General features: G+C 37.5%; 1 protein-coding gene across 1 annotated transcript; it reads left to right on the forward strand.

Moving 5' to 3' along the window:
* Positions 1–13,797: 13,797 nt before the first annotated feature.
* LOC131229119 (uncharacterized) lies at positions 13,798–20,910 on the forward strand. The gene is made up of 6 exons (XM_058224994.1): positions 13,798–13,957; positions 15,397–15,504; positions 16,716–16,892; positions 19,497–19,595; positions 19,685–19,930; positions 20,310–20,910. The coding sequence occupies exons 2-6, from the start codon at positions 15,442–15,444 to the stop codon at positions 20,607–20,609; spliced, it is 885 nt and encodes a 294-aa protein (XP_058080977.1). The 5' UTR covers positions 13,798–13,957; positions 15,397–15,441; the 3' UTR covers positions 20,610–20,910.
* Positions 20,911–22,574: the final 1,664 nt, after the last annotated feature.

Below are 22,574 nucleotides of genomic sequence, written 5' to 3' on the forward strand. Positions count from 1 at the left end.
GAGTCTTAGAAATGGATTTGGATGAGACTCTATTAAGAACGTAGATGGCTGTTAACAGTGCGTCTCCCCAGAATATGGTAGAGAGATTGGGTTGTGACATCATCAATCTAACCATGTCCAATAGTGTCCTATTCCTTCTCTCTGCAACACCGTTTTGTTGTGGAGTGTAAGCCATTGTGTACTGCCGAACAATTCCAACATTTTCACAATATGATTTAAACGTTTCAGATGTATACTCGCCACCTCTATCAGATCGAAGGGTTTTAATCTTTTTCGCAAGCTGATTTTCCACCTCAGCTTTATATTTAAGAAAATAATCAAAAGCCTCAGATTTGTGTGAGATGAGATACACATATCCATAGCGCGAGTAATCATCAATGAAAGTGACAAAGTATTGACATCCGTTTCTGGCATGTACATTAAAGGGTCCACAGATATCTGAATGGATTATCTCTAGTGTGCCCTTAGACCTAGCCGCTTTGGGAAATGGTTTCTTCGATGTTTTTCCGGACACACAATGTTCACAAAATGACAAATCAACTTTAGATAAGGAGTCTAACAGACCAGAACGTACTATTCTTGTCATACGATCCTTTCCGATGTGACCTAATCTCGCGTGCCATTTTTGAGATTCAGATACTACATTTTTATTCGACATAGCAGATAAAGCAAGAGGGGCATTATCACAATCTACGTTTAGAATAAATAAATCTGAAATTAAATTTTCCCATGCAAAGATGAGGTTATTCTGTCTCAAAGAAACTCTAGTCCCAGAAAATCGAATATCAAAACCATCAAATAATAACTTAGAAACAGAAATTAAATTCCAACGCATCTCCGGTGCAAAAAGAGTATCACGAAGAATTATTGTTTGCCCTATGCGCGTACGGAGATGGAGAACGTCAATCCCTAGTACGTCTTCAACAGCGTTATTGCCCATGTACAGCTTGTAACTTTCTTTGGCTACAGGTTGGAATTCCTTGAGTCCTCGACGACTCTGTGTCACGTGCTTTGTTGCGCCTGAATCCAAAATCCACTCGTTAGATATAGTATCAACGGAAAGGATTTCAGAACAAACGCCTACATACAAAGTCTCTTGTGACTGAGAAATTACCGTCTTTTTGTGGGCACATTGCCGAGCATAATGGCCCGAATTTTCATAGACAAAGCAGATTATTTTTGTCTTTTTCTGCTTCTTCTTTCCATTCCCCTTCTTGAGATTTGGAGGAGGTGATGTGGTCTTCTGTTCTTGATTATTCTTCTTCGCCTTCTTGCGAGCTTTGAACCGTTTATTGTTAGCTTTTCGCTTATGGGTCTCTGCTACAAAAGCCTTGGCCGAACCTGGCTGAATTGCATTCATTTCAACCTCACGTACCAAGTGGCCACCAAAGTCTCTGAACGTAGTGATAGAATCAGTATGGTTCAGAATTCTTTTGATTTGGGCCCAAGATTCAGGCAAGGAACGGTGCATGGCTATAATCTTCTGATTTTCAGTAAATTTGCACCCAACATTCCTAAGGGCACCTATCATTTGCTCCATCTTACGAATATGATCTTTGATGGGACAGCCGACAGGCATCCTGTACTCCTGGAATTCCAATTCCATTGCCCTAACTTTCGCATCTGACTTCTGCGCATAGGCATCTGTCAGTGCTTCCCAGATTCCCTTAGCGGTTTCATGCACTTCGTACGTAGGTATGAGTTCTTTGTGCATAGTGCTAAGAAGGACATTACGGGCTGAACGATTTTGTTTTCACCACTTATTATAACAAGTCATCGCAACCCTATGTTATTGTAAATTTTCGTTTTCAGACAGGATGGGTTCCTCTTGAACTACATTGAGTGTGTGAGATATATCGTCCTCGTCTAGAAGGCATCGCACTGCGCGGGACCAGTCTTCATAGTTGTTACCGTTGAAATGTTGTCCTTTTAGTTGTTTAGCGATTAACACTTTGGTGGCCATCTCTACATTGCATGAGTATCACTACTTAGCTATGATCTAAGGTATTGACACTAATCATCGGCATTTCTACGTGTTATATAAAATTTCAAAGTATAAAAGCAGTTAACACATCTTAATGAGATCTGAAAGTCCACATACCCGAATGGGCGGTGTAGAACAATCAAGTTCTCTAATTAAGATGAGATTTAATGTCTTTATAAGAATAAATTTATATAACGTGCAACCTTCCATTACATGGTTGCATGCATCATTTGATGTAGGAGAATAAACTCCCACTCAAGTTATGCACAACCTTTATTTGTGTATAGGGAGTATCTAAGTACTAAGTTTTTCTATATAAGCCGATTATGATGGACCAAGATGATCATGTAGATCTTTATGATTCCATACACTTTAATGTACACCATGTTATTGGTTTATAGAATGGTCCACATAATGTACCCTATGCGTGTACATCATATCCATTTGACCATTCAGTTGAACGGTTTTGATCTACTCCATCCATGCGAGGGTAGAAATGAGGGACGCGGATTAGATACTGACAAGTTGAGTAGCCAGACTCTTACTAAAGTGTAACGCCCGTCACCAAGTTCTGTGGCCCCACCATGATGTATGTGTTGTATCCACAACGTTCATTCATTTGAAAATATTATTTTAAGGCATGACCCAGAGAACTAGGCAGATAAAAAACTTCTAAATCCAAAAAAAGTTTTGTATCGAGCCGCATTAGGAAGGTTTCAACGGTGGGCATCAATCTTCCCGCTGTATTCTGTGGTAGGGTCCACTTGAGCTTTGGATGTGACTCATTCTTTGAATCTTACCTTAAAATGATCTCTCCGTATGAATAAATGGATAGCGTGGATAAAAAACATATATCATAGTGAGGTCTACATAACTTGGTGACGTCACTTCAGTAGCAGTCTCACTATTCAACCTGTCAGTAGCCAATCCGCTCCCAGAAAGGAGATGGAGATACACATGGGGACGCGGGTTGCGTATTACCCCCACCCGTCCCTAGCTCCCAGCGGGCAGATCTGTGGGTGAGCCCACCGTGATGTATCCGTACATCTAAACCGTGAATTCATTTTCTCAGATTATTTTAAGTCATGCATGGAAAAATAGGCATGTCCAACGCTCAACTTTACCACAGAAAATAATAAGCTTAGTTGCATTAAAATGCACAAAGCATTAAATGTCACTTGCATTAAATGTAAAAGTCATCTGTCGTGTGGGCCATTTGATCATTGGATCTGCCTCATTTTTATATCCCTGCCTTAAAATAATTTAAGAAAAGGAATAGACGATTTAGATGTACAGATACATCACAGTGGGCTGGGCCACAGACCTGCCCGTTCGGAGCCAGGGACGGGCGGGGCTAGTACGCAATCCGCGTCACATACACTGTAGTTGCATGCCTCCCGAGGCGCCGGATCTTGCGCCCGTCGGACCAGGCGTCGCCGTTTGCTTACTTCAATGCTCGTTTTGAGTTTGACTTGGATTGTTTATGTTTCTCGAGAAATGATACTTAGATACAGCTGCTGTATCATAAGTTATGGTATATCGCATCCTGTCCATGCACAAGGTAGGCTACCGCATGATGATCACATTAAACGAAAATCAGGTCATTTCGCCCACATTCTTAATATGAATGGACGGCCATGGTTCGCCCTTATTTTCATTTCAAGTGATCCCACACCTTTGGTACGGATAAAATAATATGCAAGCGGATCACCAAGTTATGTTGGCCCCACTATGATGTATGTGTTAAATCCACACTGTCCATTCACTTTTTGGTATCATTTTAGGACTTGGGCAAAAAACGTGAGAAAGATTCAAAGCTCATGACCACACCGCAGAAAACAGTGGAGACAATAACACCCACTGTTGAGACCTTCCTAAGGACCATTCATTATGATGTTTATTTACCATCCAAACTGTCACAAATACTTAGACTAAGGGAAAACACAATATCAAATTGATCCAAAACTTACCAGCTCTCACTAAGTTTTCAATAGTAGGCGTTCATTCAATCGATGCTTTTTGTGAAGTGGTCCACCTTATATTTGAATCTGCCACATTTTTTTGGTTTCTACACCTAAAATGATCTCACCAAATATATGAATGGTGTAGATATATAACATACATCATAGCAGGGGCCACATAACTTAGTGACGTCAGCACACACCTAGCCTCTTCCTAATAATATACTGACATGCAGTATATAAAATGATATGGGCATCCTTAGTACTGCTGCTTCCTATGGTGTGGTCCACTTGAGCTTTAGATGTAATTTATTTTTGGTTCAACAATCTAAAATGATATGAAAATATAGATGGACGGTGTGGATAGAACTAATGAATCACGGTGGCCCCTCAGTGGCCCACGGAGCCTCTGCCTGTCCTAGCTCGAAACAGGCGGGGAAAGTACCTAATCCGCTTCCCCATGTAAAAATAGATGCATCGTTACTTTAGAAGCGGATTGGCTGGTGTACCACACATCACCGATATAGCTGGTGTGGGTACGCGTCGTGCGAAGGCCGAGCTACCAGTTGTACGAACGGTTCAAAGGAAATCAAAGATACATGGACCCAAAATAGTGAATTTATTATATCCACACACTTTTATTTATTTTGCCAGATCATTTCATAGCAAAAGCCCAGAAATGATTTATATCCAAAGCTTAGGTGGACCGCACCACAAATAAAAGTAAGACAATGTTTCACACCATTAAATCACACTGTTAAAACATTCGGGCTCACCGTAACATTTTTTTTTCCATCCAATCTGTTTATAAGGTCACATTGACCTGAATGAAGAGGAAAAACAAATATTTGTGACTCCAAAAGGGTTTCAACGGTAGACGATTCAATTCCCACTTTGCAGTGTGGTTCACTTGATCTTTAGATTTGTATTATTATTTGGCAAACATTTGGACGAGTTGGCCAAATGGGAGGACGGTTGGGATATAAGATATACCTCGTGATGTGACCCATAGAACTTGGTGACGTTAGCACACTAGCAAGATCAATGGTGTGTGGTATACCAAATCGGATTGTGCTCTTATCGTACTGAATGTATGTGGTCTATCCACGCCGTCCTCCGTTTGCCCATCTAATATAAGGGGCTGAGCCCAAAATTAAACCATAAACAAAGATAAAGTGGATCATACCACAAGAAACAGTCCGGATAATGATTTCCACCTTTGAAACCTTGGTAGGCTCAACAGTGATGTTTATTTGTCATCCAACCTGTTCATGAGATCATACACACATGGATGAATGTAAAACATAAATATAAGATTGATCCAAAGCTTTTGTGGCCCCTAAGAAATTTTCAACTGTGAACGGTCAATTCAACTGTTTCCTATGGTGTGATTCATTTGAACATTGAAAATGCTTCATTTTTGGGCTCAAGCCTAAAATTATCTGTTAAAATGAACGGACGGAGCAGATAAAACACTTAAATCATGGTGGACCTCACAAAGCTTACTCATTAACCTAAGCGTAGTGAGTTGCTCCTACCCAATCGGCTTCCGTGGTACATCAGCTAATCCGCTTCCCATAAATTTCGGTACAGATATAGCCTGTGTATCTGATCATTTCTCCGGATTATTTATTGGCTGAGCTGGTGCCATGTTCTAGAAGCATACGTAGAAGTGCCTCATGTGCCAAGGACATGTGGACGCATATGGCTTTTACGAGGTTAGGTGGACCACCATTATATTGTAAGAAATCCTCCATTTATCCTTTTACGCAAGTGGCTATGGACAATTAGCTGTTTGTCAGGTGGTCCCAGTACATATGTTTTCTGACCTGAAAATTAGGCCAGTGATCAGTTCATCAGGTAGGCTTCCTTTTGTGGATTGAATGTTCCCAGCTGGACAAGTTTTATTTATTTTTATTGAACATTCTTGTTTTCTATGCATATCCACCCACCTGATTTTTTGGCCATGAGATCGACACGGCGTAGCCTACCGATTGAACTGCTTCGATCTGATATACGCTTGCCAAATTTCTTCTTCTTCTTTTTTGTACGTGTTAGATGATGTAGTGAGCCACTCTTATAGGCATGCTGTTTTTGGGCAAGGGTAACTTAACCTATTTAAAGTCAACCATATGGATTTTGATTGGACAAAAATCAAGCATGATTTTGTGAACTGGGGCTCATTACTTGTAAATACAATAACCAAAAAAAAAAGGATGGAAAAAAAAAGTTTACATCTTCTTTTAATGTTATTTTTAAAAAATGATCCACTTTGTTTTAAATCATCAGATCCTTTCCGAGTAGTGTGTTTTGATTCTTAAATTACGCTTAGATCTAATTTAAAAATAATTTCTAATTTTTTTTTTCACAATTGAAATAAAGAAGCAGAAAAATAAAGAATAAATTAAAAATAAAAATTTTAAAATGGGCAATTTATGATGAGGTGACTATTTTCATCACATATTGGCTGAATAGTAGCTGTTTTCAAAACTATGGGAACACACGTGTGCATCTTCTAATGGAAGGAGGAAGAATTGTTCTTTGGATATAGTGAAGGAGCTGTGGCTATTTTTGAGAGTTGAGAGAAAATATATGAATAACAATAACCACTACTCTAGTTTTTAATAATTGTAATTGCAAACACCTCTCCTTTGACTTTGATTATTTAAGTACCTTCCCTTTGGTATACATATCTTGCACAGATATTTCCACTTGTTATCAACACCATTATTTTTATAAAATTGACCACTTTTACTCCTATCTCATAGATAATTTGTGGTAGAAGTTTGAGGCTACCATGAGCATGTATGTCATCCAATGCGTACCATGAAAATATGATATCCAAAAATTTAAGCTAATCTAATTGATTATAAGGTTGGCAATTGTTGGATTTTTTCAAAATAAGAAGAAAATAAATTTCAATTTTAGAAAAAGAAGGGTTGTGGCTTTGGTGATTGTTGATATGAATAGTGATGCCTATTGGTAAAGGGAGCATCTTTTGAATTTGAAATGGAGGGATGCCATTGTTAGAAAGATACCACCATTGATGAAAATACACCATGGAAGAAGATGTCTTTTCATGAAAAAGACCTTATGCATCTCTTGTGAGTTTATATAAACCCATCTTTGGGTCAATCCGAATTCACAATTTCCAACAATCTCTTCTCCATATTCTTCTTCTTCTCCATTTTCATTTTTGGACGTTCTTTGGAAAAATACAGTTTTCAGGCGCTAAACTGCAAATAGTTTTTCAGGCAGTAAATTACAAACAGTTTTCAGGGGGTAAATTGTAACAGCACAGAAGTCAGGGTTGTACGCTGTAAAAGTGTGTTCGGGGTGCGATTTTTCAGTTTTGTAGGCCGAAACTCACATTTCTCTGGTATTGGAGAAGAGGCTTATTGTATCCTGGAGGCGGATTTGCTGTAACCCTCGGCAAATCGGTTTAATCACCAGTAGGGTGTGAATATTGCCTTAAAGATAACGACATCGTAACACACCTTAAGCCTATCTTTAAGTGATTCATTTTCTATTTTTCTGCCTCAACTATAACAATTTTAAGGCGATATTATGGCCTCTTCTATGGGTCATCCTGACTTTGTTCGAATTACGTCGTTCGACGGCTCAAATTTTCTTCGATGGCAATTGAGAGTTCATCTCTTCCTCACATTACTCAAGTTGGATCATGTGCTCACTCAAGATCCTCCTTCACCACCATTTGACAATGATACGTTAGAACAAATTTATAAGAAATAAAGTTGGGAGCATAACGACTACCTATGCAAAGGTCATATCTTCAATGCTCTTTTTGATTCATTATACGCTGTTTACTGTCAAAAGAAAACTGCTAAGGATTTGTGGCAGGCATTGCTCACCAAATATACATCAGAGGACGAAGGCAACAAAAAATTCCTTATAAGTCAGTTTTTAGAATTCAAAATGTTGAATGAAAAACCCGTCCTTGATCAAATACATAAGTTATTGATCATTATCCAATAGATTATTGTTAATGTCACTAATCTCGACGAATCTTTTAAGTATCCACCATTATTGCTAAACTTTCACCTAAATGAAAAGATACTAGAAAATCATTGAAACAGAAAAAAGAGAAAATGTCCTTGGAGGACCTCCTAATGTTTCTTCGAATAGAAGAAGAATTTAGACTCCGTGACAAAAATGAAGAACAATAGGAGGCCCTAAGTAATGCTAATTTAGTCGAGAATAATATGAATCAGGAATTAGAGAAGCTACCTTTCAAGAAAGATGATAGGCTCAATCCTAATAACCAAGGGTTCAAAAAGAACACATCCAAGAAGGGTACATGCTTCTTTTGCAAAATCCCTGGTCACTTTAAGAAAGATTGCCGAAAATATAAAAAGAAAATGCAAGAAAAGAAACGGCAAGTCAATATGACGAAAGACATGAATCTGACAACTGTCGTCTTTGAAGTTAATATGTTGAATAAGGATGTTGAATGGTGGATAGATTCTGGCATTACCAGACATGTTTGTAGAAATTACAATATATTCAATTCCTATGAATTAGTGGGGGATAATCAAGAACTATATATAGGGAATGCCTTCACATGTAAGGTTGTAGGAAAAGGGAAGGTATGTCTTAATCTAACTTCTGAAAAAATCCTTAGAGAAATCTTATATTAAATTGTCTATTAAGTTTGGATTCAAAATCCTATTTGAAAATGATAAATTGATTGTGTCTAAAAATAGGGTATATATAGGGAATGACTATGTATTCAATGGAATGTTCAAATTGAACCTTATAAATGAAAATTTTTCTTCTGTTTATATGCTTGATTCACATAATATTTGGCATGTTAAATTATGACATATTAGTTATCGTAAAATGAATAATATGTCTAATCTTAATCTAATTCATAAGTATACAAAATCTAATGACAAATGTAGTATTTGTGTAAAATCCAAAATAACTAGAAAACCGTTTTCGATGGTGGAAAGAACATCACAACTCCTACACCTAGTTCATAGTGACATATGTGAAATGAGTGGTTTAATAACAAAAGGGGAAAAGATGTACTTCATAACTTTTATATATGATTTCTCCCGTTATACCTTAGTATACTTATTGAAGAATAAAGATGAGGCACTACAAAAATTCAAGATATACAAGGCAGAAGTTGAGAACCAATTAGACTAAAAGATTAAAATTCCAAGGTCGAACTGGGGAGGAGAATATCTATCTTTAGAATTCTCAGAGTTTTGCAAAACTCATGGTATAATTCACTAAATTACAGTTCCTTATTCACCACAATCAAATGGGATAGCAGAATGAAAAAACAAGTCTCTCATAGACATGGTAAACTCTATGCTCAATAATGCAAGTTTAAGTTCAAGATTTTGAGGAGAAGCCCTATTAATTGCTTGTCATATCTTTAATAGGATACCTCACTCTAAGACTTATAAGACTCCATATGAACTATGGAAGAATATGATTTCTAACATATCATATTTCAAGGTATGAGGTTGTAGAGCCTTAGTTAGGTTTATTGATCTTAAAAGGCCCAAGATAGGGTTGAGATCTCCTGAGTGTACTTTCATAGGATAAACACAAAATAGTAAGGCTTATAAGTTTCTAGTTGTAGAGTCTAATCATACGATCCCGATAAACACTATAATAAAATCTAGAGATGCCAAGTTTTATGAAAACTCATTCTCTTCTATAACTAGAAAAGAGATAAAACCTCAAGATCCTAGTACAAACAGTAGTTCTCAAATACCTGATCAATATATCAGCAGTCTCGATAAAGAAGACATAGAACTTAGAAGGACCATGAGGATCAGAAAATGTACATCTTTCGGACCCGACTTCTACCTTTTGCTAATAGAAAGAGATAAAGATAATATAACAAAGGAAAACATGTTGGTTTGTAACATAGAAAATGATCCAGTAACAATAGATGATGCACTTAAATTTCAGGATGCTTTCTTTTGGAAGGAAGCTATAAACGATGAGATGGATTATATATTGCAAAATGGAACATGAAAACTTGTGGATCTACCCCCAGGATCAAAACCAATAAGCTATAAATGAATTTTCAAAAGAAAATTAAGACCAGATGGAACTACAGAAAGGTTTAAGGTCAGATTAATGGCTAGAGGATTTATACAAAAAGAAGGTATTGATTTTTTTGATACTTATGCTCCAGTAGCAAGGATATCAACTATCCAAGTTTTAGTTGCTCTAGCATCCATTCATAAGTTAAAAATTCATCAGATGGATGTGAAGACAGCTTTTTTAAATGGTGACCTCAATGAAGAGGTTTATATCGAGCAACTAGAAGGTTTTATAATTCCATGACAGGAAAATAAAGTGTGTAAATTGATCAAGTCACTATATGGACTTAAACAAGCACCTAAGTAATGACATGAAAAATTCGATAAAGTAGTCACCTCATATGACTTTAAGATTAATGAATATAATAAATGTGTATATTTAAAATTCTCTGATAATAAATGAGTAATTATATGTCTCTATGTAGATGATATGCTAATCTTTAAGTGATTCATTTTCTATTTTTCCGCCTCAACTATAACAGCAACTAAGCTTGGCCCAAACAAAATAAATTTTTTTAGTAGGGTGGCCCAAAGGCTTGGCTTGACTAGTTCAAAACTTAAACCCGACTCCAACCCATCGTCAGGCTTAACCCCTAACTTACCACATAAATTTGTAGGTTTTTTTAGTGAGTATAGTATACCTAATGTTTAGATTAACTTATCCTACAACGAGTGTTTTATTATTTGGAAGCTTGTATTCAAAATGCATTAAAATTTAAATCACAATTACATGGGAATCAAGGTGATTCTGAATCTTTAGTTTTATTTGGTAACTTGCAATGAAATGCATGGGGTCCAAAAATTATGTTTCGATTCCTTAATTAAAATGTATTTAAATTCTTTGGTATATTCATAGAATTTGAATTTAATTAATTAAATCCGTTTTAATATCCCAAAATAGCAGGCATATGTGATATTTGATACAATGATTATAATAAGCCTGTTTACTTTGGCAAAAATGACGAAAATTGGACCCTCAAGTGGGTTGCGAACATTAATGAGTGACTCATTGGCATTTTTTAATCATCCATTTATATGTCATTTTTTTGGATAATTTGGATAATTTTAACTATGTTATTTTAGTATTGCAACTAATAATTAGATTAGTTTGTGGTATCATAGTGTGCAATGCATATGGACAAGTAGCCTAGTTGCACTTTCCTTAAACGTGTGACTCTCTCACCTTTACTAAGTGCACCAAAATAGCATTTAACTCTAATTACATTTAATCACAACAAAAAGTAAGATTTCAAAACACAACCAAACATTGTATATTTCAAATACTTCTAATTCCACTTCTCATTTGGGAGCTTGTTATTAGAGGTAAAAAAAAGATGAAATTGGAGGTAAATGAATTGAGAGTAAATGTTATAGTTGTGTATAAATGAAATGAATTTGAAATCCCAATATTCCGTTTAAACGTAGTAAATGAGAGTAATTGGAATGCATTTGAAAATTTCAATATATTCATAAGAATATCATATACGGTATCCCAAATCAACTAATTTAGTATACCTATATGAGTTTAATAGAATGATTGTAATAGGCTCATTGGAATATATACTTCAGTAAAAAAATAGAGACTTTCAGACTCTAGATAGACCACAAACATAAGGATATAATAAATAAAGAGCTTGCCGGTATTTTTAAATTGTCTATTTAGATGGTTATTATTTGGATGATTTTGATTATTTTATTACTGTGATTTTATCGATGTAGCTGATAATTAAATTATTTTAAAATATCATTAGCATGACACATGCGTGCAGATGCATGCGTAGCGATATGTTATATTACACTTATGATTCTAAGAGAGCTCAAAAATGCATTTTACACCGTTCACTTCCAAATCCTCTTTAGTAGATGGGATTTCATTCACATGTGCATTAACTCCTATTTTATTTCATTTACATGCATTTAATTCCATCCAAACACATCTCCAATGCCATTTTACTCCATTTATTTTCAATTAGTACTTTTATTTATTCATGCAAACAAACAAAGCACCAAACGCGAAAAAGCAGTTACGAAGAATTTATTTACCCCAAATATATTCAAAACAGGGCTGCCAGATGACATTTAAATGGCTCAGAGAAAGTGAGAGTGACAGGAGTAGTTGGAAATAACATGAGGGGAGAGGTGAGGTTTTTAAAGTAATCCCCAAAAAAACAAAAGAAATATCACAAACCAAAATTTCCAGTTTTCTAGAAGTGGAAGGTCAGAATAAATGACTTCTACGTACTAAGGAATTCAAAGGTCGTGCCAGTAGTTTTCCCTGCCCAAGTCTAAATTGTGGACCCCACCGAATGTGGCGTACTCCAAAGTTACACTTACACCTCGTTATGTTAATATTAGCCATCCAACACCATGTTGAGAAAAGGCTGACCAGCGATCCCAGGCGATGTATTATATAGTTAAAAACCATCCAATAATATGTGCGAGTTTCACATCATCGGCTCATTGTTTTAGATCTAGGGTTTTCGGAGGTGGTGCATCTTATGAATGGGTTGGATCCCGTGAAAACATCAATAAACATCAATGGGACCTACATTGGTACCACTGGAGCAATGGCTTAGATGTACACAATATAAAGTGGGTCCCATCAACTATTTGAACGGTTTTGATTAAGGCACATACGAGTGGCGTGCATGGCTGTGGATCCTTGCCCGCTCAACACGCTCTCCATCTCCTGATACACGTGGTCGAAATAAAGAACGCATTGCTATTGTGAAGCGCGTTATAGCTGGGAAACGAAAGGCACCGCATCAATTGAAATTCCACAAGGCGTGAAGCGCGTGTGGACCACCATTTCGTAATCCAGGCCATTCGTCCGTTAAGCCCCACCACCATGGATGGACTGGAACATCCCAGTAGCCAATCTCAATTGAACGTGGACTTTCTGTTGAATCTCTTTTCGGAACCGTCCATCTCTAATTCCGAGAGTGGGACGCAACATACGAATGGTGTGATTTACCGAACTGGGAATGAAGTGAAAAGACACGCATGGCGTATGATAGAGATGTAGGCGGTGGAAATCTTTCAGCTGTCTTTTGCAATAACTCGTCGCCGGGGGAAACGGGTTGGCTACTCCCCCGCCACCAGCCAATGGCTGATGTTCGGTGGTCTGTGGGCCCCATCATGATGTATATGTTTCATCCATGCCGTCCATATGTTTTTATAGATCATTTTATGATATTACACAGAAAATGAGATATATACCAATCTCAGGTGGACCACATTATAGGAAACAGTGTTGAATGAACGTCGACCAGTAAAAAATTTTGGGGGGCCATAAAAGTATTGGATCAAGCTCTTTGTTTTTTCCTTTCATCTGGGTCTTTATGACCTAATAAAGAGATTGGATGTCAGATAAACAGTACAGTGGGCCTTAGGAGGATTTAAATGATGGATATCCAATCACTATTTTTTTCCTGTGGTGTGGTCCACCTAAGATTTATATCCATCTTATTAAGCCATAAAATGATCTTTAAAAATGGATGAAACACAGACATCATGATGGGGCCCACAGACCACTGAACACCAGCCACGGGGCTGGTGTCAGGGGGAGTAGCCAATCCGTTCCCGTCGCCGGGGGTTCGCTCGTGTTTTATAATAATAATAATAATAATTAAATAAAATCCAGGGATTGATAAGTGGACTCCTTTCGTGTACTCTCGGTGCTACAATGACTCTATTGTGAATCTACAATAAGAATGAAAAGTAGAAAGAAAGGGGCATTTCTATCAAAAACGGAGGGGTGTAAACAGTGGCTTCCAAGAACAAGAAGGCAATGCTTTTATAGTGAGAGCAGGAAAGGACAAACGCAGGCCTCGCTCAGATCGCACCATTTGCTCTCTCTCTCTCTCTCTCTCTCTTCCCTGAAGCAAAGCAGAGGAGAAGAACCTCTGCTCTGCTTCTACCAGGTCTCTACTCCCTCTTTCTCTCTCTATCAGTTTATTTATTTATTTTACTTTTAAGGAGATAATCCATGCGAAGAAGAGAAGTATGTAGGAATTTTCTCTTCTTTCTTGAATTCTCTTTCATATTTCTATTCTTAAAACTCCTCCTCTTTTCCTTTTATTACTGCTAAAATGCATCTGAAAACATTCCATATATTATTATTATTAAGTGTGTAAAGTAATATCTTGAAACGCTTTTCAGAATTTTCTTCAGTTTTTTTTTTTTTTTTTTTTATTCCGATGGAATCACAGTGTTTTTTTTTTTTACCCCGTCAGAGATTACTACTGGTTATTAGCTTTTATCAGCCCTTTATTAATATCATAGGAAAAGAATATCATATGCAGGAGTCGGCAGGAAGCATCTTCTGTTACAGATTATCCTGAATTGTATGTGGAAACAATTCCATCTATCAGACATTTCTTTTAATTTTTATTTTTATTTTTATTTTTTTCATTTTGGGTTTCTTATTGACTTTATGAGCTAAATTGGGAGGCAAGAACCTGAAATTCAAGCAATTCCTTGTGAGAATCTTTGTCTCAATTAACATTGATTCATCATTTTTTTTTTCTCAACCATTTTCTACAGCGTTTACTCATTGATTATAATCAACCTATGCAATAGGCTATTAGATAGCAGTTGATGGTAATCAACCTATGTTAACAGGCTATTACATTGCGCCTGTGGGAGTTTCACGCTCTCATTGCCAGTCCCCACCCTGGATAAAGGAGGAAGGTTGCATCAGGTTGGCAGCCAGTGTCAAACTTATGCCATAACTTCAAATATGACATTCCAAACTCATGCTAGGTTGATAGAGTGGAATGGTGGAAAATGATTCATGTACCTGGCCCCAATTAATTGGGATAAGGCTTAGATGATTGTGATGATGATGATTTTCTATGACCTTGACCTCATCTGGCATACAAGTTTAATGCACATATTTATCAGGCTCCAATCTGCCTTGCACGAGTGTGAAAAGAAAAATCTTTGGGTCTTTTGGTAACTGAAGGAAATGTGGTTTAGGTTGAATATCATACCATGTTAGGCTTGAGGATGTTCTTCTTGCTTAAATTTCAGTCATTAGTTACTGGAAAGAAAATCGGATCCATGGGACTTGTTTTTGAAACAAGGTCAGACTTAGATCAGAGCAGCTGATGTGGCCCTGCACCAAAACAACTTCGGACCAACGGATCTGGTAAGATCCTATTGATTTGGATGGACCAATGGGGACTTTTTTCACCTCAATTCCATACGTCACATGAGTAGAACATTTCAACATGCATCACGTTCTAAATTATGTAACGGCCCTTGAGAATTTTGGTCTCTTCTAAGAGTAATGCTATGTAGTCTAGGACAATGATGTGAATTAACTATCTTATATGGTTTCTTATATGTAATCTGCCAGGATTACTATTGAAGGTTGGACTTTGCGGCTTTGAAAGCAATCACCATGTTCCGTAGACGGCATGCTCATGATCAGCAGGAAAATGATCTTGTGCACCGAGAAGCCAAGGTAATGGAGATATACTATATATAAAAGAATAAGGCCTGTATCTATTAGCTGTTTGGCTTCATGCAATTTCATGGGTGCAGTTGAGGGGGCCTAGTTTTTTTTCCGAAAGGCTACATGGGCTCGAATCCATGAGCTCAAGAGGAAATCCAATTTTCATCTGTATAAATTACAAAATTTGCATGCACCTTGTTGTTAGATCTAGGTGTTCCACTATCATTGTTCTAAATGTTTCATATTTTAGTAAAGTACGATTCTGCCACCATCATCGTTATTGTCATTGCTGTTGTCATTGTCATCATCATCACCATCAGTGATCTCACTGTTGTCGTCATCATCATAGTTGCCATCTTTTTCATCTTCATTGCCATATTGTCATCATCACCGCCACCATTAGCATCATGGCATTGTCCCAGCTATTTTGTCGGCTTTACTAATCCTATTTCACCAGCCATCCCTATCTTAGCCCCTTTCTTGGCAAGTAAACAAGGCTCAATATCCTTCTCACCATCTCGAAGTCCTTTGAAGTCTTCCTATCATGTATAAAGGCTAAGAAGATAATAATTACTAGCAGGCACTTCAATAAACCAGCTCATCTTAGTTATACTCTGTGATAGCCCGACGCACCTGGCAAGAAAAAACAATTCCATTAACATTTTCATCTTCTTCTTTTGTTCCTGTTAAAACTGTATCAAAATGACAGGGAAATCATGAAGAGCTGTGTATATCTTGAATCTTCCTTCAATCAATAAAAATATGTTGATGTTTCTCGTTCTAGTATGGATATGACAGTCAACCAGATTGCAGACACCTCTACTACATGGCTGTAGCTTTCCTATTGATAAAGAAACTTATGTATGATTGTTTTTGCACTCTCTCTAGGCTCATGAATTCATAGCAGTATAGGTGTAATATCAGAAGAAAAAACCCAGAAAAAGAAAGAGGATCTGTCACATTCTGCTCATTTTTTTATTCAACTTCTCCTTCCAAATTTCTTCACAAAAGGCATTATTTGCATCAAACTATTCACTTGAAATGGCAAGTTTGCATATAACCGGTTAGTGAAGGAAAATACATATGTCATCATCTCTTCCCCTTTTATAGCCTTCTTTCCCTTCTATTTCAATAAAATCCTCTGCCCTGTTGCCTAAAAAAGAAAAGAAAAGAAAAAAGATGCCATTGTATGTATATAAAAAACTATGGATCCTTTACAGGTCAATGAGCTCAAAGCTGCTATTGGACCACTATCTGGACGTAGTTCACGGTTTTGTACTGATGCATGTCTAAGGAGGTATTTGGAAGCCCGGAACTGGAATGTCGACAGATCAAAGAAAATGTTGGAAGAGACATTGAAGTGGAGATCAACATATAAGCCTGAGGAAATCCGCTGGGTAAGCTTCCTGATGTCATTTAATTGATAACCACGCTCTTCATTCTTGAGTTGGATTAAAATCATAGTCTGATAAACACCTGATGCGAAATTCAGTCTGAAGCACTCATCATGTGGGAAATGCCTAAGAAAATAATGGGCAGCTGCCAATTTGATCCAAAGTTTAGGTGTGGCCCACCTGATGGGTGGATTCCAAACTAGGTGATGTTCATCTTCAATTTCTTAAATAAATAAATAACATGCCAATCCATAGCTCAAGTGGTACACTGAGTGAAGATAACCTCGTTTCAACACTGAGGTCTTGGTATCGATTCCCAAGTGGGGTGTGGCTAACAGTGGGGTGTGTGTACTAACGTGCTAACACAAAAAATAAAATAAAATAATAAATAAATAAATAAAAATTCTTAAATAAATAAAATAAAGAACCGGAGGATGTTCATTGTGAGACCAAACTTTTGGTGTGGGTTGGATGCCATTGCCCACCTTGGTATTTGTATGGAATTCAACTGCTCATTGTTCTAGTAGTGATGCTCGCCATGAAAATGGAAGTGCCAAAAATCAGGCCTATCCAACAATATGGTGGACCACACCATAGAAAACAATGGACAACCCCCCACAAAATCTCCAAACATGCATCAGGCCCAGCTGATGGTTGGATTGATCTGCTTTGACCTTGTTGGATGGGTTGAATGCCATTTACACTATTGCCGGACGGGCTGGATGCCATTCCCCCAAAACCTCTAACCTTTTGATAAAAAGGGTGCTATTGCTGATTTTATTTTATTTTTCTTTTTCTTCTAGTGGTCACTTGTATGCCTCCAATTAAATCGCTAAGACCATTTGAAAATGTGATTTTTGGACCAAGGCACATTCACAAAATACAAAAGGAGTTTTTATTTTTTTAATTATATTTTTAAAATTTTAAATCCCTTTCATGCATAATGTGTGCAGAAATGACACGGAGTTGCGAAAATCCTGTGCCTCCATAGCTATGATCATGCGTGCGTAGACAGACACATACACATGTATGCACGTGTGGGTGCACCTTTTATCAAGTTGGATCTCTGAAGGACGTGCATTTCTTTATAAATTGTTGTGTTGGACGTGTTGGACGTATGCCTAGAAACATTTAGAACTTGCTTTCAGTAAACTTCTAGCTTTAGCTTCTCTTGTTTTTGTCTTATTTTGTAGTGGTAACTAGTGTTGGAAATATCGGTATCGCGTTACGTATTGCACCTTTGGGATACGGATACGTATCAGTTATCGCATGGGATATATCGGTTTTATCATGTAATGTATTGTTGTTGTTGGAAACATTGGAAATTAGTCAAATTTTTCAATGAAATTTCAGTGATTGTTAAAAACGACATCAATACACACTTGCAAATCAAAACATTACAAAAAACCAGTGTACATAATACCAGTGTACATAATGGGTTTTCTTTGTATGGGGTCCTAATCTATGCATCGTCTAACTAAATTGATGCAAGTATATTCAAAGTTTATTCCTATAATTTGTAAATGTAAGAAGACGTGTGGAAACACAAGCAATACATTCAAAAGCAAAAGAAGAATCGCTAAATCAGGTTACATACGTGTTTGGTTTTATGTTTGGACATATATTGCAACCGATTTGCGAGAAATTGGAAAGTTTTTAATTTTTTTCAAATTTCCGCAACTCGGTCCATCTCCTCCAAATCTCAAAATCGAAGCTCCCAATCCATGATTTTTCATGCAAAACATGAAACAACATGGATTTGTAAGAATTCGACAATGACTTAACATGATTTACAAAAAAAAAAAAAAAAAGGTTCAAAAATAAAAAATGCTCACCGGATTGAACATGTGGGATATATCCCACTACTTGTGCATTTCGAATTGCACAGGTGGGATATATCGGCCGGTATCATTGATATTTAAAACACTAGTGGTAACACAAATTTTACTCACACACACACACACACAGAGAGAGAGAGAGAGAGAGAGAGAGAGAGAGAGAGAGAGAGGTGTTCTGTAATGGTAACAGTGGCCATAACGGCCACCACCGTTACCTTTACAATACGGGTCGTAATGGCTGTTACGGCCCCTGTAACGGCCATTACGGTCTCTTTTTTATTGGAATTTTTTTAATGAAAAACGTGTTTTTGTCCGGTAATGTTGATTAAAAAGTATGGAAAACCTGTATTTACCCCATAACAGACAATTACAGGGCTGTTATGGCCTTTATAGGGGACGTAATGTGCCGTAAACGGCAATTACGAGTCTTTTTTTTTTTTTTTTCCATAACGGCTGTTACGGCCGTTACGACCCTGTAATGTGTAACGGTTGCCACCGTTACCTTTACGTAATGGCCTTTATGACACACCATGATATAGTCACACACACACACTGCTATTTTCTGGACAGAAGCTTTTGTTTAATTGTTAAAAAAGAAGGAAAAAAAAAACCTTTCAGTTTCATCATGTCAATGTGCAAACAGGTTGGCATGGAAGGTTGATGCTTGACGCTAATGATGTGTCTAAGTTACATAGAACTGGACAAAATGTGCAATATTTTCCTCATTTGAGGTTGATCCACTAAAACGTGTGTTACACTATTCTTTCAGCATGAAGTGGCCATTGAAGGTGAGACAGGGAAAGCATACAGAGCAAATTTTAATGATCATCAGGGAAGGACTGTTCTTATACTCAGACCAGGAAAGCAGGTTTGTCTTGAATGATTTCTTGTATGGTGTTTATGCAGTTGCGTTGGTGGGTGAAGAGAGCTTTAAAAACAATTTGTTTTCATATGCAGAACACATCATCCCATGACAATCAGCTCCGCCATCTGGTATATCTCATAGAGAATGCAATAATTAGCCTGCCTGAGGGTCACGAGCAGATGGTGTGGATGATAGACTTCAGTGGCTGGTCATTAACAAACTCAGTACCTATCAAGACCGCCCGAGAAACTGTGAATATATTGCAGAATCACTATCCGGAGAGGCTTGCTGCAGCCTTTCTCTACAATCCTCCGAGGATCTTCGAAACCTTTTGGAAGGTTTGAGTTCTAGTCAACTACATGCATCTGAATTTGTTAGAAAAGGAAATTCAAAATCCTGATCGGAAATTATTAAAGACCATTCCTTGATAACTTCAGAAAGATGAACGTACACCTCTTTACTTGTTCCTCAGCCTCTACCATGGCCAGTTCCAAGGGCCCGGGTAAAATGAGGAAGGTTGATGTCTGATGGGCAGCAATCATAAAACCTTTCTTCCCAATCATCTCTTTAGAAGCCAACCTGAAATTGCTCGGAGAAAGGCTAAGATGATAATGATGATGATGGTATCTTCTATCATGATTGGGCGTTGTACATTACTGCCAAGCATTATCTTTGTCGTTGATGACAATTAACTTGTTCTATTCTTGTACCATGCAGATTGTCAAGTACTTCTTAGATCCAAAAACATTTCAGAAGGTGAAATTCATTTACCTGAAGAATGAAGAAAGCTTAGAGCTCATGAGACAGAACTTCGATGTTGAGGCCCTTCCTGCTGATTTTGGAGGAAAAGATGCTTCGCAGTATGACCATGAGGAATTCTCAAGATTGATGGCTAGGGATGATGTAAAAACAGAAGGATTTTGGGGGTTAGATGATAAGCCCAGCCGTACTAGTAAGGGGCATTCAGCTGCAGAGGTGGCTCCTGAACCGGTTCTTGCCACCCCGCAAGTCAGCTAAGGAAGCCCAACTTCTCAGAAACAATACCATAATGCTGAATTACTGTTATGTAGATTCTGAACTATGCAGAACTATGCCATCCTAGATGGTTTGAGAGGATTCTCAAGTGGATTCTCAAGTGTCGGAACTGATGTGGGTGTGCCTTCCTAGTATACTTTTACTAAAAGAAGCTGGAACCGAGGTTCCATTTTCTGCTGAATATAGAAAACATTGCGATTTAGTTTTATGCTCCATTTTCTGCTGAATGTTGAATGCAGAGAACAGTTCGGTTTCTCTTGCAGAGAACTGATGTTTCTTTTCCTGTCCTGGATCTCTCAATCTGCCTTTTCTTCATCTGTAGACCTCGTATGATTTTATTGCTGTCATTTTACTTATGGTACCTTGGATATCACAGGTAGTTGAAAGCTTTTCGAGAATATTTTGAACCCAAATTACTAGAGTCAATATAGATTCCCATTTCGTTCAAACCTTTCTTCTTCTCTCACAGCTAATTGCTAACATTTCTGTTTCTAAAGAAAACAGAGGTCGATTTCTTTCAGAAAGAAAGCCTCTTAAATGTAGACAGTTTTTGTCTCTTCGTTGTTGTCCTCTTATTCAGAAAGAAAGCCTCTTAAATGTAGACAGTCTCGTCCCTTCATTGTTGTCCTCTTAACAGTTTTTTTTTTTTTTTGGAAACTTGCGCTCCATGTCAAACAATGAAATCATTGTTGGATCTTCAGGATACGATAGGGGTTTACCATGTTTATGTTTGGATTCTATCTACCCAAATAGTGCACGGCATACCTTAAGGTCTAGGATCATCCGGACTGATTTTTAGGCTATGGCCTGTTCACTACTGAACCCACTAATTCAATGAACGATCCTGATCTAATTGATGCATCCCTGTGTGGAACAGCCCATGCTTCCAGAGGTGCTGGATCAAGTCCCTATTTATCTGGGTTTATTATTATTATTATTATTTGTCTATTTACTAAGAGAGGTGAATGACAGGTAGCCACGTAGTTCTTCTCTGCCTCTGTGATGTTTGATGATGAAGATGATTTTTCTGATTTTTCCATGCTCTTATTTTAATGAAGGTATCATTTCTTAAGCACAAAAGAAAAAAAGAAGGGTAGATTGGTTCAAAATGTGACAAAATGGCCAGTATTTTCGATCAATTATAAAAGTTGCAAGAATTTCCTGGACACGTGTAATGTAAACCTATGATCACAGTTAACCAAACATGTACTATAGAACGAGTAGCAGGGAGTGGTGAAATTTGAATATTATCGGGGACATGGAAAGCCATTTGAATTTAAGATTTGAGTGTTCTGGGAATGTAAAGGTTGATGGATTGCCAGGAAAGCCATTTGAATTAAAGATAGGTGTTTTGGGAATTTAGAGATGTGGCTTCTTGGTAATCAACCGGTAATAATTTGACCCCAGAAAGGCCTTTCACAGCGTAATTTTGCCTGCTCAATCTCAATTCCCTATGCTTATATTCCACAGGTGTGTTCCCCACAACACCCCCCCCCCCCCCCCCCCTTTCCCTCAATTGCCCGCTCAATCTCAATTCCCTATGCTTATATTACACAGGTGTGTTGCCCACAACCTCTCTGTGCAAGTAGCCCACCTTTCCCTCTCTTGCTTGTTGCGTGAACCCTCTTTACTCCCTCTCCCGATTCCCCTGTTACCCTTCTCTCATGTATGAGTAACATGCTAGTCTATATGGTTAAATTTGTTTCCTAAGTTTTCTGATATTTTTAAGGAATCAAATAATACAAATACTGAACAAATGGCATGTGTGGCCCATATATACACTTATTTTTTTTGTTTAAAGAAGCCGAAGTAATAGATTTTGAGCTAAATCTGTATGGTTTGGCAATGTATATGTGTGAGCATGCCTACCTACTTCCAGGAGGATGGGTTTCTTCAGTAAGATGTATGTAAATAAAGATCAAAACAGTATGACAGTCACACAAAGGC

This window comes from Magnolia sinica, chromosome 16, assembly GCF_029962835.1.
Source record: "Magnolia sinica isolate HGM2019 chromosome 16, MsV1, whole genome shotgun sequence".
NCBI lineage: Eukaryota > Viridiplantae > Streptophyta > Magnoliopsida > Magnoliales > Magnoliaceae > Magnolia > Magnolia sinica.

What these genes read in the sequence shown, in the direction of transcription:
- LOC131229119 (XM_058224994.1), top strand. Translation starts at nt 15,442, where the DNA reads ATGTTCCGTAGACGGCATGCTCATGATCAGCAGGAAAATGATCTTGTG. An exon ending in AGCCTGAGGAAATCCGCTGG is followed by an intron (nt 16,893 to 19,496) that starts GTAAGCTTCCTG and finishes CTATTCTTTCAG; the next exon opens with CATGAAGTGGCCATTGAAGG. An exon ending in TCTTCGAAACCTTTTGGAAG is followed by an intron (nt 19,931 to 20,309) that starts GTTTGAGTTCTA and finishes TGTACCATGCAG; the next exon opens with ATTGTCAAGTACTTCTTAGA.